This window comes from Semicossyphus pulcher, unplaced genomic scaffold, assembly GCF_022749685.1.
Source record: "Semicossyphus pulcher isolate SPU_LCO1_2020_fin unplaced genomic scaffold, fSemPul1.0.p SCAF_13, whole genome shotgun sequence".
NCBI lineage: Eukaryota > Metazoa > Chordata > Actinopteri > Labriformes > Labridae > Semicossyphus > Semicossyphus pulcher.
This window is the reverse complement of record NW_027211637.1, coordinates 29,626,868-29,639,342: the sequence shown is the minus strand read 5'-3', so window position 1 is coordinate 29,639,342 and position 12,475 is coordinate 29,626,868. Positions and strand designations below refer to the sequence as shown.

Below are 12,475 nucleotides of genomic sequence, written 5' to 3'. Positions count from 1 at the left end.
TATAAGAGGCATGTAAAGTTACACTAAACAAAAGACTATAAAGTTTTATTAAAGACAACTCCGGGTCTCCTCCTGCTTGTATGAACATGTGAATCAGCGCATGCGCTCTGTTTCCTCTGTCCGTCAGGGCGTCTCTTTCTCGCTCTCTCTCCCAAACACACTCTTTCTAGGTGTCTCTCTATCACTCTCTCTCTCTGGGAAAAACCCGAGCAGGAGGAGAGCAGCAGAAGGGGGGAGGAGGCGGACTCCTTCTTCTTCTCCTTCTTCCGATACAGCGGCGGCGGCAGGATATTTAGAAAAATAAATTTTAAAAAATCCACGCACCAACCGCCCCCCCTCCGGAGCGGAGCGGCAGAGGAAGAAAAAAAGCACACGGATGTGCCTCCGAAAGCGCAGCGGATACCGCCCTCCGGACCTTATTAATGCCAAGATTGTAAGTATCTGATCGGCTGCAGGAACGAGCTTGAACACGGGGAGGGGAGGGGAGCTGGTTTCAGTTTGTTTCCCCCCTCCCTGGTCTTCATTCAGCGGCGGGGCTTTTCCTCGCTCCGCGGTGTTGAGGAAAAGGTCGGTCTCCGTGATTCCCTCCCTCCCTCCTTCCTTCCCTCCCCTCCTTCCCTTCTGTCCTTTCTTACCTCCTTGTTTCCTTGTCAAGAATGGGCAGCAGGCAGGCAGTCTTTGGGCAAAAGAGGAGGTCTTGTCTCCTTTTCGTCTTTTTCTCTGTCTTTTCTTAACGACACCAGCCGGAGTGTGTTTAGTCTAACGCTCCGTCTCCAGCTGCTCTTTTCTGTAACTTAAAACAGGACACGCTTAAAACACACAAACCGCTTACTCGTTGAAAACTAAAGGCGAAGACAGGGTTGTCTTACTTTCATATGTTTTCGTCCTCTATGTTTCAGTCACTTCAGTTGTCATGTCTTTGAGTTTGGAAAGCAGTTACCTGTTAGTCGTTACAAACTGACGTTTCTTGAATGTACCATTCAAAGACACGGTTTGTAGGGGAGAACGGTAAAGTTGTAACAGGTAATTTTTAAAGGCCCATGATAGGCTAGCATGTTTGACAATTACACCAAACATCATTCATTTCAATGAATGAGAGCAATTTTTGGATGTGTTTCTTTGGGTAAACTGAATCGGCAATACGTTCCTGTTTCTTTATCAACTTTTATTTAACTGCAAATAGTTTTTTTTGTCAGCCAACTGCAATGGTTTTTACTATGCGTACGTCTGACCGTATTATTGCGATGCAGATTGGAAAGTCAAGGGAAGCTATGCTAGCTAGCTATTTTAGCTAATTTTCTTTGACTTAGGCTTATTCTTCAGTGGCTAAAATATTGCACAGCTCAGCGCCTGTTGCTGTCGCTGTGACACGTAATCAGGAAATGATGTAGTTGTTTGATGTTTTTTTGTATGACTAAGCGAGTTTACTAGCTTGCTAGCTGGTAATTTGTTAGCTTGATGGCTAGCTTCTGGTGTTGGCGCCATGTCTGACAGTATTATCGCAATGCAGATGTTAAAATAGCCGGATGCTATGCTAGCTCGCTCTTTTAGCTCATTTTCTCTTACTTTATTCACTTTATTCTATAGTGGCGAATAAAATTGTAAAATAAAAAGTGGCTCAGACCCTGTCGCTGTTATTTGTGACAGATTCAGTAGATGATGTGCATTTTTAAAATTTAATTTGGCGACTTTACTAGCTTGCTAGCTGGTAATATGTTAGCTTGAGCAGTTTCTTGTACAGGCTGCGTCAACCACATTCAAATGAATGTTACCTGCTAGCGACCGTTGGACTCCAACTTTAACCTTTAAAATAAGTACGGCACATCGTCTGTCGGCTTTATATCAAAACATCTGCGTTGGCCAAAAATAGACATTTGTGCAAAATGACAGGCCGATAAGATGATTCTTTATTTTCACTCACGCAACCCCAAACATTGACTATTTACTTGATGTAATGCTATTCACTACACACACGGATACAGTAGTTGGAGGTATGCATCTTTTTCCATAAAAGTAAATATTGGTTGTTTTACATGAAACATTATTTGAAGTACTGTTCTAGTTCTTCCCGAGACTTCCCAGACTTTGAGCATGGTTTGGTTAGGTATTGTGTATTTTGAACTGACACCTGAAGAAGAAATAGGCTATTGCAGATTGCATTGATTGAGCTCGACCTACACAGTCTCTGAGACCCTAACATGTTTCTTACAGATCTTTGGCTCATTAAAAACCTGAGATCAGCTGATATTTGGGAGTTTTAAGACAAAATTACTGTATTATTCTTTTACTATACTTTAAGTATGAGTTGAGTCTTTGTGGTTTGTAGTTGACAGTGACCTTGCTGTACTTCATGGTATGTTTAGGGTATAAACTGACTCTCTGAAGTTCACATGCCAGTCCAACAGCAGCCAAGCCATGGTCCCATTGTATACATTCTTTAGTATGGCACATTAAATATAAACTATAACACTGATATTCCTATTGGGACTTACATCATTCCAGTTTATGACCGTATAAGGTGTAGCCTCCAGCTAGGCGCTTTAAAGAGGAAGAGACACAAAAAAGCAGAAACGAGTGTGTTGTCAAGTTAATGCACTCTGCCGGCCTGTTCATCCATTCATTGTGTCGTTAATGCCCTTTCATGAATCACGACGTTGAAGGTGCTGCACAGGAAGGTGCTTTTGAAATCAGAGGTAAAGGTTGAAGGAGGTCTCACACTTAAAATACAGCTCTTTACGTTTCTTCTGTTTCCTATTTGGTGTGTCCGTACATGTGGAGCCCCTGGCTATCAAATGTCAACATCCATCTCTGTTTATCCCCGTAAATCCTCATGTTTTAGGGGTCCTTTCCTGTAGCCGGTTCGTGTTACAACACTCAGAAATCCTCTTGAAAGACAAATGAGATTTATGTGAAGTTGTGGGGGAGATTTGTTGCTGTAAAATATGAAGTTTTCTTTGTCTCACGTGAATCACAAAAGCAAAGAGGAAACGTTTGAACAGCTTGGTGTAGAAAACGCCCTCAGAAATCAAACGCCTCTATATGACCTGTCATATATTTGGGGATTGTTACCGTGGAAACCAGGATCAACAGTATCAACCCGCAGAAGTCTGTAGTTAATTTGGGGTCCCAACCGTGAGATCAGGGAACATACCACCTCTTGTATACTGACTTTTTTCCTACTTCTTGTTGCCAGTTGGTACACACTTCCTCTTCCTGCCTCTTTCTTCATTGTGTCTGTTGCTTGCTTCCTCTTTTTTTTTTTAAGTTGGTCATCGCCTTCCCTCTTTCTTTCCACCTCCTGTCTCCCCTTTGTCTTTTCTTATTGTTTCTGTCTGTCTGCCCACCTCTGCTGCAGTGATGTGTCTTTGTGTTTTTCTATGTTAGAGCCTTTCTCCCGAGTGTTTTGGTCTTCACTGTCATGCTGTGTGACAAGTGTCTGGTGGTTTTTACGGTCACTCTTGATGTTTTAAACGGGAACTGCGATTTTTAAAAACTCATTACATTGTATCTGGTTGGATTTTAAAAGGATCCCATCGAGTTGGGAGGGATTCTCAGCTTGTACAGGGCCATGTCAATGTTGGAACAATATGGCTGATAAGTACACTAACAGTAAACCTCTGCTTATGAACTCTTGTTTGCAGCCACACTTGTCGGGTTTGAGGCCAGAGTCCCTGAATTAGTCCTCGCTATTTCTCCAGAAGGACTTCTTAGCATCATTAGCTCCACTTATTGAAACTAATTGGCATGATGAGCAACAACCTTGCCCCTAATCTCTGTCTCATGGTTTCTATGTGAAATTCAGTTACTCACTTGAGGAGGATTTCAAAGGAAAACGAACCCGAGGGGTAACTTTGTGAAGGGCAGCTGCTGTGTAAAATCCCCAAACTCCACTTTTTATCTCTTATTTATGAAGGAAAGCTTTGCTGAGCACACGCTGTTGGTTTTCTGTACATCTGGTCCTTGTGTTCTGCATCTTGAAACTGTTTTTTTGTTTTTAGATTGCATGTTGGAGAAACTTGTTTTTGTGCGACAGTGTTGACATGTCTGTCCCTGTGAAAACCCATTTGAGCATTATTTATAATGTATAACGTTCTTCTCTAGTGTTTACGTTTTTGTCCACTATTCAATGGTCTTTAACATGTCCAACATGCACATATGATCTGACCCTGAGTTGATCCGAGATTAACTGGTGTTTAAGCTCTGGTCTGGTCCAGTGTATTCAGAGTTAAAGTAATTTTCTGGTCCAAAATTTGCCGGTGCTTTATCCCTTGCTTGGTCAAATGTTATTTATGATTTAGCCAGGGTCTTGTCCAGTATTTAGTGTTATTTTATCCCTTGTTTTGTTGAGGGGTCAGTGGTGATTTAGCCTTGGTTTGGTTCAGAATGATGGCTCCTTTATCCCTGGCTTGGTCCAATATGACCCCGTTTTGAAGCTCTGAACTGGTCCAATATGAAATAATTTATGTTGAAGCCAAGGTCTTAATCTATCATTCACTGATATCTTAGTCATGTACTGGTTCAGTATTCACAAATCATCTAACCCTGGGTTGATCCAAGATTAACTAGTGTTTAAGCTCTGGTCTGCTTCAGTGTTGAAGTCATTTTCTGGTCCAAAATTTGCCAGTACTTTATCCCTTACTTGGTCAAGTGTATGTATTTTTGATTTAGTCATTGTCCGTTACTCCTGGTTGTTCTAGCCCTCGTAAGTTCCCATATAAACTGCTGTCATAGTCATGTTCTAGTCCAGTATTTTGTGGTGTTTTATCCCTTGCTTGGTTGAGGGGTGTTTGGGGATTTACCCCTGGCTTGGTCCAGAATTATAAGACACTGGGTCATATGAGACCAAACCAGCTCTGAGTTGGTCCAGCGTTAGGCTACATAGTTTTGTGACCCGGTTCAGGTGGTGTCCTGGTTCAGTCCAGTATGAACTGATGTTGAAGCCATGGTTCTATCCATCATTCACTTACACCGATCAGCCATAGCATCATAACCACTGACAGGTGAAGTAATAACATTGATTATCTTGTTACAATGGCACCTCAGTGGGTGGGACATGTTAGGCAGCAAGTGATTTGATATTTGGTGTCCTGCTTTGGTCCAATGTGAAGGGGTGTGAAGCTCTGTGTTGGCCCAGTAGTTAATGGTGTTTTGGCCAGTAATGCACAGGTCCAACCTTTTTTCTCCCAGTATAAATACTCATTATATCTGCTGGTACTGAATATCAATCTGAAGCAGTTCTCTCCTTTACCTGAATGTGCATCTCGCTGCATGGAGCTCACTGGAACTTGGGTTTTCCCCTCACGAGCATCCACTTCATTCAGGGACAATACGAGTCATTTGAGTAGCTGAGTGTGAAAGTAACACACATCTTCATTTCAAGGAAGCAGCAGTGGCATGCCAAGAGGCAGCCTGCAGAGGAAGCAGCCCTGCAGCTCTTTAGTCTTAATCTTGTTAGGACATCCTCAGAATGTTTGCACGAGGAAACTCTCTGATTTGCTTTTTCTTACTTTGAATTTTGTTAAATATTTGGATTTAAACGTCCAACGTTTTTCAGATTTCTGAAAATGTCTTGTATGAGTATTGTGTCATAGATGAGGGGTCCACCAGGGATGGATCCAAAGGGTGCATGATTGATACACACACTCACTATGGCCTTTTTTCTCTCCTTGTGTGTGTGTGTGTGTGTGTGTGTGTGTGTGTGTGTGTGTGTGCTGCTGCCTGTGTACACCTCTTACGTTGTGGATGAATGTAAATCCATCTGGAACGTTTGGTGCATTTCATTTGTGTTTGCGTGTGCTGTGTGTGTTTGCTTTAACACGCCTGTGTTTGGCCCGTAACTATCACATGTTCATGTATTTTTTTTAATGCATATGTATCACGCTTCCTTGCATCATACTTGCGTGAACCCTCTGTTGCACGTGCATATGGGCATTCCCGTGTGTGTGCGTGCTTGTATGTGTGTGTGCGCACGTGTGTCTACAAAGGAGAGGTCCGAGGCAGAAGGGGGGATGACATGCATGTGTCCGGCCTGCTAACATCGCTGACGACTCACACACTAACCGACTGCCCGCCCTCTCGACATGACGGACGTCCTGGTAAACCAACTGCTCCTTATCTTCTCTCTGTCCTTTAAATGTATTTTCTTGCCTTTCCTCTGTGTGTTCATCTTTTTATCTCTTTGCTCCACTGTCACAGAAATGTTTACATAACTTAAACAGCTTGGTTGAAATATTAGAAATAATATACTGCTTACATTTACAACAAAAAACTTTCCTTCGTCTCCATTTCAGTTTGAGGATGTCCTCAAGTTATTTTTTGCACCAGTCCTGGTCAGAGTCCTTTTGTTGGTTTAGCTGAACCCCAGTGAACTGAGCTAAAAATGACTTCTCTCAAGGCTTTTACTACATTTTAAAAACATATTTTTTTATTTTAGCTGAATTTAAAGTGATAATCTCAAAGATTCAGTCTCGTTCTCTTTGGCGGTTCCTATGGCGATAAACTGTAATTACAGGAGAACACTTCCCAGATATCCACACAGTGCTGCATGTGTGACGTCCACGGTTGGCTCCGGTTGTAACTCTTGATTTTCCTGGCTGACGGTCGCTTTCCTTTTCAGACTGTTTGCTTCATCTGAGCGTCGAGTTTGTTTCTTCTTCTTTGGATTTTCACTTCTTGTTGAAGTTGTATCTGTAGTCATCCATCTTTTCTTTGTTTGTTCAGCCATAGTAGATTACTGTTTAGCTCCGCCCACCCTCTCTGGCAGACCAACCACTGCTGGCAGATGGAGAACGCGTCACTAACACACAGTCTGTAATACTGCACGTACAAAGTCTGTCATCAGTGGGCCGGAGGCTCAGCCACCATCGTGTTACCTCATTCAGCAACAAACTTTTATTCACATGAAAATCTTCGAGATGATCACTTTAACAATTTGTGATTTTCAAATATTGATTTTGTTATCATCAACGATCCCCTCTTTTGGCTCTACTGTACGTGATATGTTGTGCCCCCCCCCCAATCAGTCTCCTAAATTAAACTGTCATTTAATTTCCACATGTCTCTGTTGACTATTTATAACTGCTGTCAGCGTGTCTCCCTCATGTCTGTTTGTCATTTCTCTCCCCCCCTCCCCCATCTCGCTCACGTTATTTGCCTTGTATCTTTTACTCTCTCTCTCTCTCTCTCTCTCTCTCTCTCTCTCACTTGTTTTCTTATCTCGCTCTTCCCATTCCTCCCATTCCCGACTCTTTTTTCCCCCTCTCATTAAGTCAGCCTCTCACCCACTTTCCCCCTCTCATCTCCCCCTCTCTCTATCCCTGCTTCCTACTCCCACTCCCCAGAATTCCTTCACTCTCTCAGCCCCCGTCTTCCTACGCGCCTCTTTCTCTCTCGTTCATACTTTTACTTTTCTTTTTCCTTTATCTGATTTTTTCGTTATGCAAGGTTTGCTGTTAAGGGAACTACAGAGATGCTGGTTAGAACACAGGAGCCTTGTGGTTACAATATCGTTGTTTGTGCAATCACTCAATGACAAGTTGGTCGTAAGAGGTTCATTGAAGTGATCCAACACCAGGAAACTCAAACATTCACTGTATGACAAATGAACATTACACCTACACAGTTTACCCACAGGAAATGAGTAAGTTATGGCGCTAAGGGCTGAACCTTCATGCCCAGCAGGAAGTCTAGATTATGAAGATAAACTTTACTAGAACTTGAACTCGACTCTCCCTGGTAAAAATGCAGAACTACTGCAAAACTGCATTTGCACTATATTGGTTGAAGCTGGCTACACCTGGTGTGAAAGGTGTGTTTGGCCAAGTAGATCCATTAGGGGCGTAAGAAGTTAGAGCTCTGAAAGGGATGAAGAGGCAGAGCAAGCAGTCAGAAGCCGCTTTCCCACTGGTCCAAGAACACGCTAACACCCGGCTGTTTTGCTTAATAGGAAAGGTTACAATCAGCATTCAGACCCGGGTCACATGACTCTGCAGTAGACCCGGGTAATTATCGCCTCGGCTCCGATCGGCATTAATGGGAACACAAAACCCGTGCTGACACGTTAATCTCCGCCTCCTTTCCAGCGAGATGCTGCGACTCCTCGTCATCTCAGCTACAAACTCCGCCCGCCTCCGTCCGAGCAGCGCTCCAACATCGTTCCAAATTTGTCACCGCCGAGTTTGATAAACAGACTGAATGAGTAATAGATACAATAAAGACCGAACCACCGTAACATCTTCACTGGTTACTAACCCTGTCTCCGGCGCGTTTGTGACGTCAGACGGTGACGCAGCAGAGAAGAGGCTGACAGGAGGATACTCCACTGAGGAAACGAAACAATCAGCATTTATTAGCGGGTCGTCCCGGGTCTGAAAAACCTGCGTTAACGCGCTAACTTCGGTGGGAAAGGGGTACGAGATATATTCGTCACAAAGCCTGCATCATTTAAATACTGATTTGGACATTGATACCGTAAAGATAGAAGCTTTGAAGCTGTGAGGCACATCGGTCAACCCTACCAACCTGCGATTAGGCACACAGCCACACATGAATGAGTTTCAGATCATCCCACACGTCTCTCATGAAGTTGAGGTTAACCTTCCCCTCAAGTGTTATCTCAGAGTCTGCAGCTCTCTCTTTTAACTTCTCACTCTCTTTTAACCGCTCTGACTGTCAGAGATTAAGCAGAAAGATGATGTCGCTGAGTGATGCATGCACGCCTGGAGCATTTAGGTATCGTGGAGGATGTGTAGCGGGTTTTGTGAAGCTTTGTGTTGTGAAAGAGCGAGAAGTCGACAAGTCCAGACTGGACTCCAGAGGTGTCCAAGTTTGGATGAAGAAGGAATGTAAATGCTGGTTTTAGGCGCTTTTCTCTGTAAGCCATCATGGCATGAAAAGGCTCATGCGCCCCTGATGGCTAGGGTTGGGTTGCTGTGTGTGTGTGTGTGTGTGTGTGTGTGTGTGTGTGTGGGTGTGTGTGTGTGTGTGTGTAGACACCAGGTCTGATTCATCAAGTTTCATAAAGAAACCAAGAAGCTGCGTGTCACAATACCTCTGACTCTGTTTCCTGTTTCCTGTCTCCTCTCTCTCTCTCTCTTCTGCTCTCTCCATCTTTTCCTGTCGCCTTGGACTGCCTCTCGTCTCTCTTCCTCCTTTACTGGAGTGAAGACGTGTTGATTGATGGAAGCGCCGTAGCTGTTAGCAAACGAGCGAGAGGATCTAAAAAGACAGACCTGTTTGTTCTTTCATTCAGCCGTTCACTGGGGATCCACCATTGAATCGTCTCGTCTCTGGTGAGCTCTGCTGCTGAATGCTTTCTGTGTGCTGACACTTCAATGTGCCCGTTATCAGACAGGGTTCGGTTATATTGTGTCTCTTAAAAGTTGTGACTCTAAGGCAGAAACAGGGATAGTGTTGGATTCTGTCTCTGGCCGTCCTGAATGTCGCTTCATTACTCAAGTTTATGTGATTTAATAACCCCTCTGTGGCTTACTGAGGAAACTCTGTGTTGTCTCTCTGATGAAACTCTTTCCAAAGCCTGTCAGATAAACATGAAAATGCTTCGTCATCAAGCTGTAACAAGAAGTTTCTCAGTTCCTGAAAAGTGGACATCTGGGAGATTTTATTCTTTGCATGATTTAAAAATTAATCACAGACGTAAAAAACAAAAGCTGGCACAAATCACACCAGAGATGTGCTCATTTTCAGCTTCTTGTGTTTTAAATAACGGCGTATACAATGTGTGTATTATTCTGTATTTAGCTGTATTTTCATACCTGTAGGTTTATGTGGTTTTATGTTGCACAATTACACAAATTGTATATTAAAAGGCTCAGCTAGGGAGAGTTGAAAATTAGCGAAAGCTATAAACTCTCGGCTTCGTGCTCTGTACTGAAGCTATGTTAAATCGTCTCTATCAAATAAATAAATTCAAATTCAATTGTCGTCGGGAGTCGAGCCCGGGGCCGCTGCGTCGACCGCTGTGCCTCTGTACGAGGGGTGTGCGCTTTAACCGCTGAGCTAAACCAGCACCTCGTTTACCGTGTTGTAGCTGCAGCTAACAATTTTTTCATTTAATTTAATTCACCAAAGCCGATGTTGCGTGTTTGTGGCGTCAGATGATGGTGACGCAGCCGAGAAGAGACAGACAGGAGTGTACTTCACTGGCAATGGGAAAAGAGACAATCAGCATCTATAGGCAGGTCTTCCCAGGTCTGAAAAACCTTCGTCAACGCGCTAATTTCCTTGGGAAAGGGGTCTTATAGTGCATTTTGCTGTCCTGTACGGTGTTCTGAGTGGGCGGGGCTTATTCCCTGCTCTTACCCATATGGAGCTCAGCGGAGTGGAGGAGAGACACACAGTTAGTTGTCTGCTGCGCTGCTCTCGTTGCTGTGAAAGAAAGCTTTGTGGCTGAAAAAAGAGCTGATAAAAGATCGGAATCAGGCTCAATGAAGCTCATTCAGCTGAAACATTCAGCTGTCAATCAAGTGAACTGTTTGGCTATACACCTTAAATCCTCTCGTTTGACATCGACGTGTGTCCGCTTGTTTGGTAGTAATGGTGTATGTGTGGTTGTCGACACGTGGTTGTCTGCTACTGTGCGTGTATTAATGCACGTGTGAGTAGTAGTGAGTAGTAATTGCATGTATCTCCTCCGTGTGTGTGTGTGTGTGTGTGTGTGTGTGTGTTTAGACATGCTTGTCCATATAAGGAGAGGAGAGGGATGAATTTTGGAGCTGAAATGGTTTGTCAGCGCAGCCCGCTGGTGAAAAACCTTGAATCTGTCACCACTGCTGCAAGGCGGGATTAATAGACCCACTTACTGTACGTGTGTGTGTTTGTGTGTGTGTGTGTGTGTGTGTGAGTGTGTTTGACAAGTACAAGAGAGTTTTAGTGTGAACGAGGAGTGTGTGTGACATTTTCAAAGAAGGAGCAAATGAAGAGAGATCAAGAGAATCGAAGGAGGAGAGTGTGAAGCTTGTGTGTGTGTGTGTGTGTATGTGTGTGCGTGTGTGTGTGCGTGTGTGTGTGCGTGTGCGTGTGCGTGTGCGTGTGCGTGTGCTTGTGTGTGTGCGCGTGTGCTTGTGTGTGTTAAACAGTGCATTAGTGACGCTTTAGCAGTGTTTAACATGTCGGGGCAGGAGTTTGAAGAGGCTCCCCTCCTGCATTAAACATCTCTCCTTCTCCCTGCGCCGGATCTGGGGTGTGAAATCCACCTGTGCTGTGTGAGAGAAGAAAAATCACGAGTCATGAAAACAGAAGCTGAATCTGCAAAGCAACAAGAGAGCATTCACTCTGCACAGCGTTTGCACACGTCCTGTGTAGCTGAGGGGAAATGTACAGATTTGCGACAGTAGCTACAAGGAACTACAACCTAGTTTATGTCATGATTTATGTCACTGCTGACCCTCTTACTCATACTGAGATAAGATGCTGCCCAAGCAAAGGTCAAACACTTTGGGGAGTGTTTTAACAGAATCGAGCCGCACAAAGAACGCTAAGTTGTGCACTTTGCTTTACGACATTTGAAGATGTCACCTCAGATTGATTTTCAGTTAATGAATCGAATAATAATCAACTGAGTAAGAAGATGAGTAAGATGCTGGATTTACGGTTGACTTCCAGCGTAGCACGCAGTCTGCTTCTGTGGAACCACTCAGGTGTTTCCTCACCTGAGGGCCTTTCTTATGTTACGTCACTGCTTTTACTCCCACGACGAAAGTTAGTGAGAAATGCAGCGCTCACTCTCGGCTGTGAGGTCTCTCACTGACTCTCAGCTCACTCTCAGCTGCCTGAAGGTGTGAGGAATGATGCGTGCTGTGGGAAGTTGTCAGTCTAAATTCCTTAGATCAGAGGAAGCGATGTTGCCAAAGGCCAATGCGTTGGAAATGGACCAATGATGGAGTGATAAACCCGTGTGAGCTGAGGTGAAGATTGATTGTTTCGTAGGGATGTCCTGATTTTATCTGCAGGGTGAAGAGCGGGGCAAAGGGGGGTCAGATTAGAGCCCGAATGATGTGGGATTTTTGAGAGAGCCGTACTGATATAGATTTAAGACCTGAGTCCACTAACGGCGTTTGCAGTTCAGCCCTCCCAACGCTCAGGATCCTCGGCTCTCGTCAGTGTCACTTCTCCCTCACAGACCAATCAAAATCAAGACGGGGAAAACAGAAGCTAAAATATAAAAAATAATAATTAATTAATTAATAATAATGATTAGAATAGTTTTTGTGTTTCAGCAGACCTGCATGATTCTGGGAGTTTGTTCCAGATATACGGAGCTTAAAAACTGAATGCTGGTCCTCCATGTTTGGTTCTGACTCTGGGGACAGAAAGCAGACCTGTCCCTGACGACCTGAGGGGTCTGGATGGTTCGTACTGTGTCAGTAGATCACAGATGTATTTTGGCCCTTGACCGTTCAGCGCTTTGTAAACCAGCAGTAGTACTTTAAAGTCTATTCTCTGAGAGACAGGGAGC

The 12,475-nt window shown here is 44.0% G+C and overlaps 1 protein-coding gene across 2 annotated transcripts in view; it reads left to right on the top strand.

Annotated features, from left to right (window-relative positions):
• The first annotated feature begins 205 nt into the window (after positions 1–205).
• rgs19 (regulator of G protein signaling 19) overlaps positions 206–12,475 on the top strand; it is a 28,400-nt gene continuing 16,130 nt past the window's right edge. For both annotated transcript variants that reach the window (XM_069660417.1, XM_069660416.1), the window contains exon 1: positions 206–433. In XM_069660417.1, the coding sequence (XP_069516518.1) occupies positions 377–433 (57 nt within the window). In that variant the 5' untranslated portion in view covers positions 206–376. The remainder of the gene's footprint in view (positions 434–12,475) is intronic.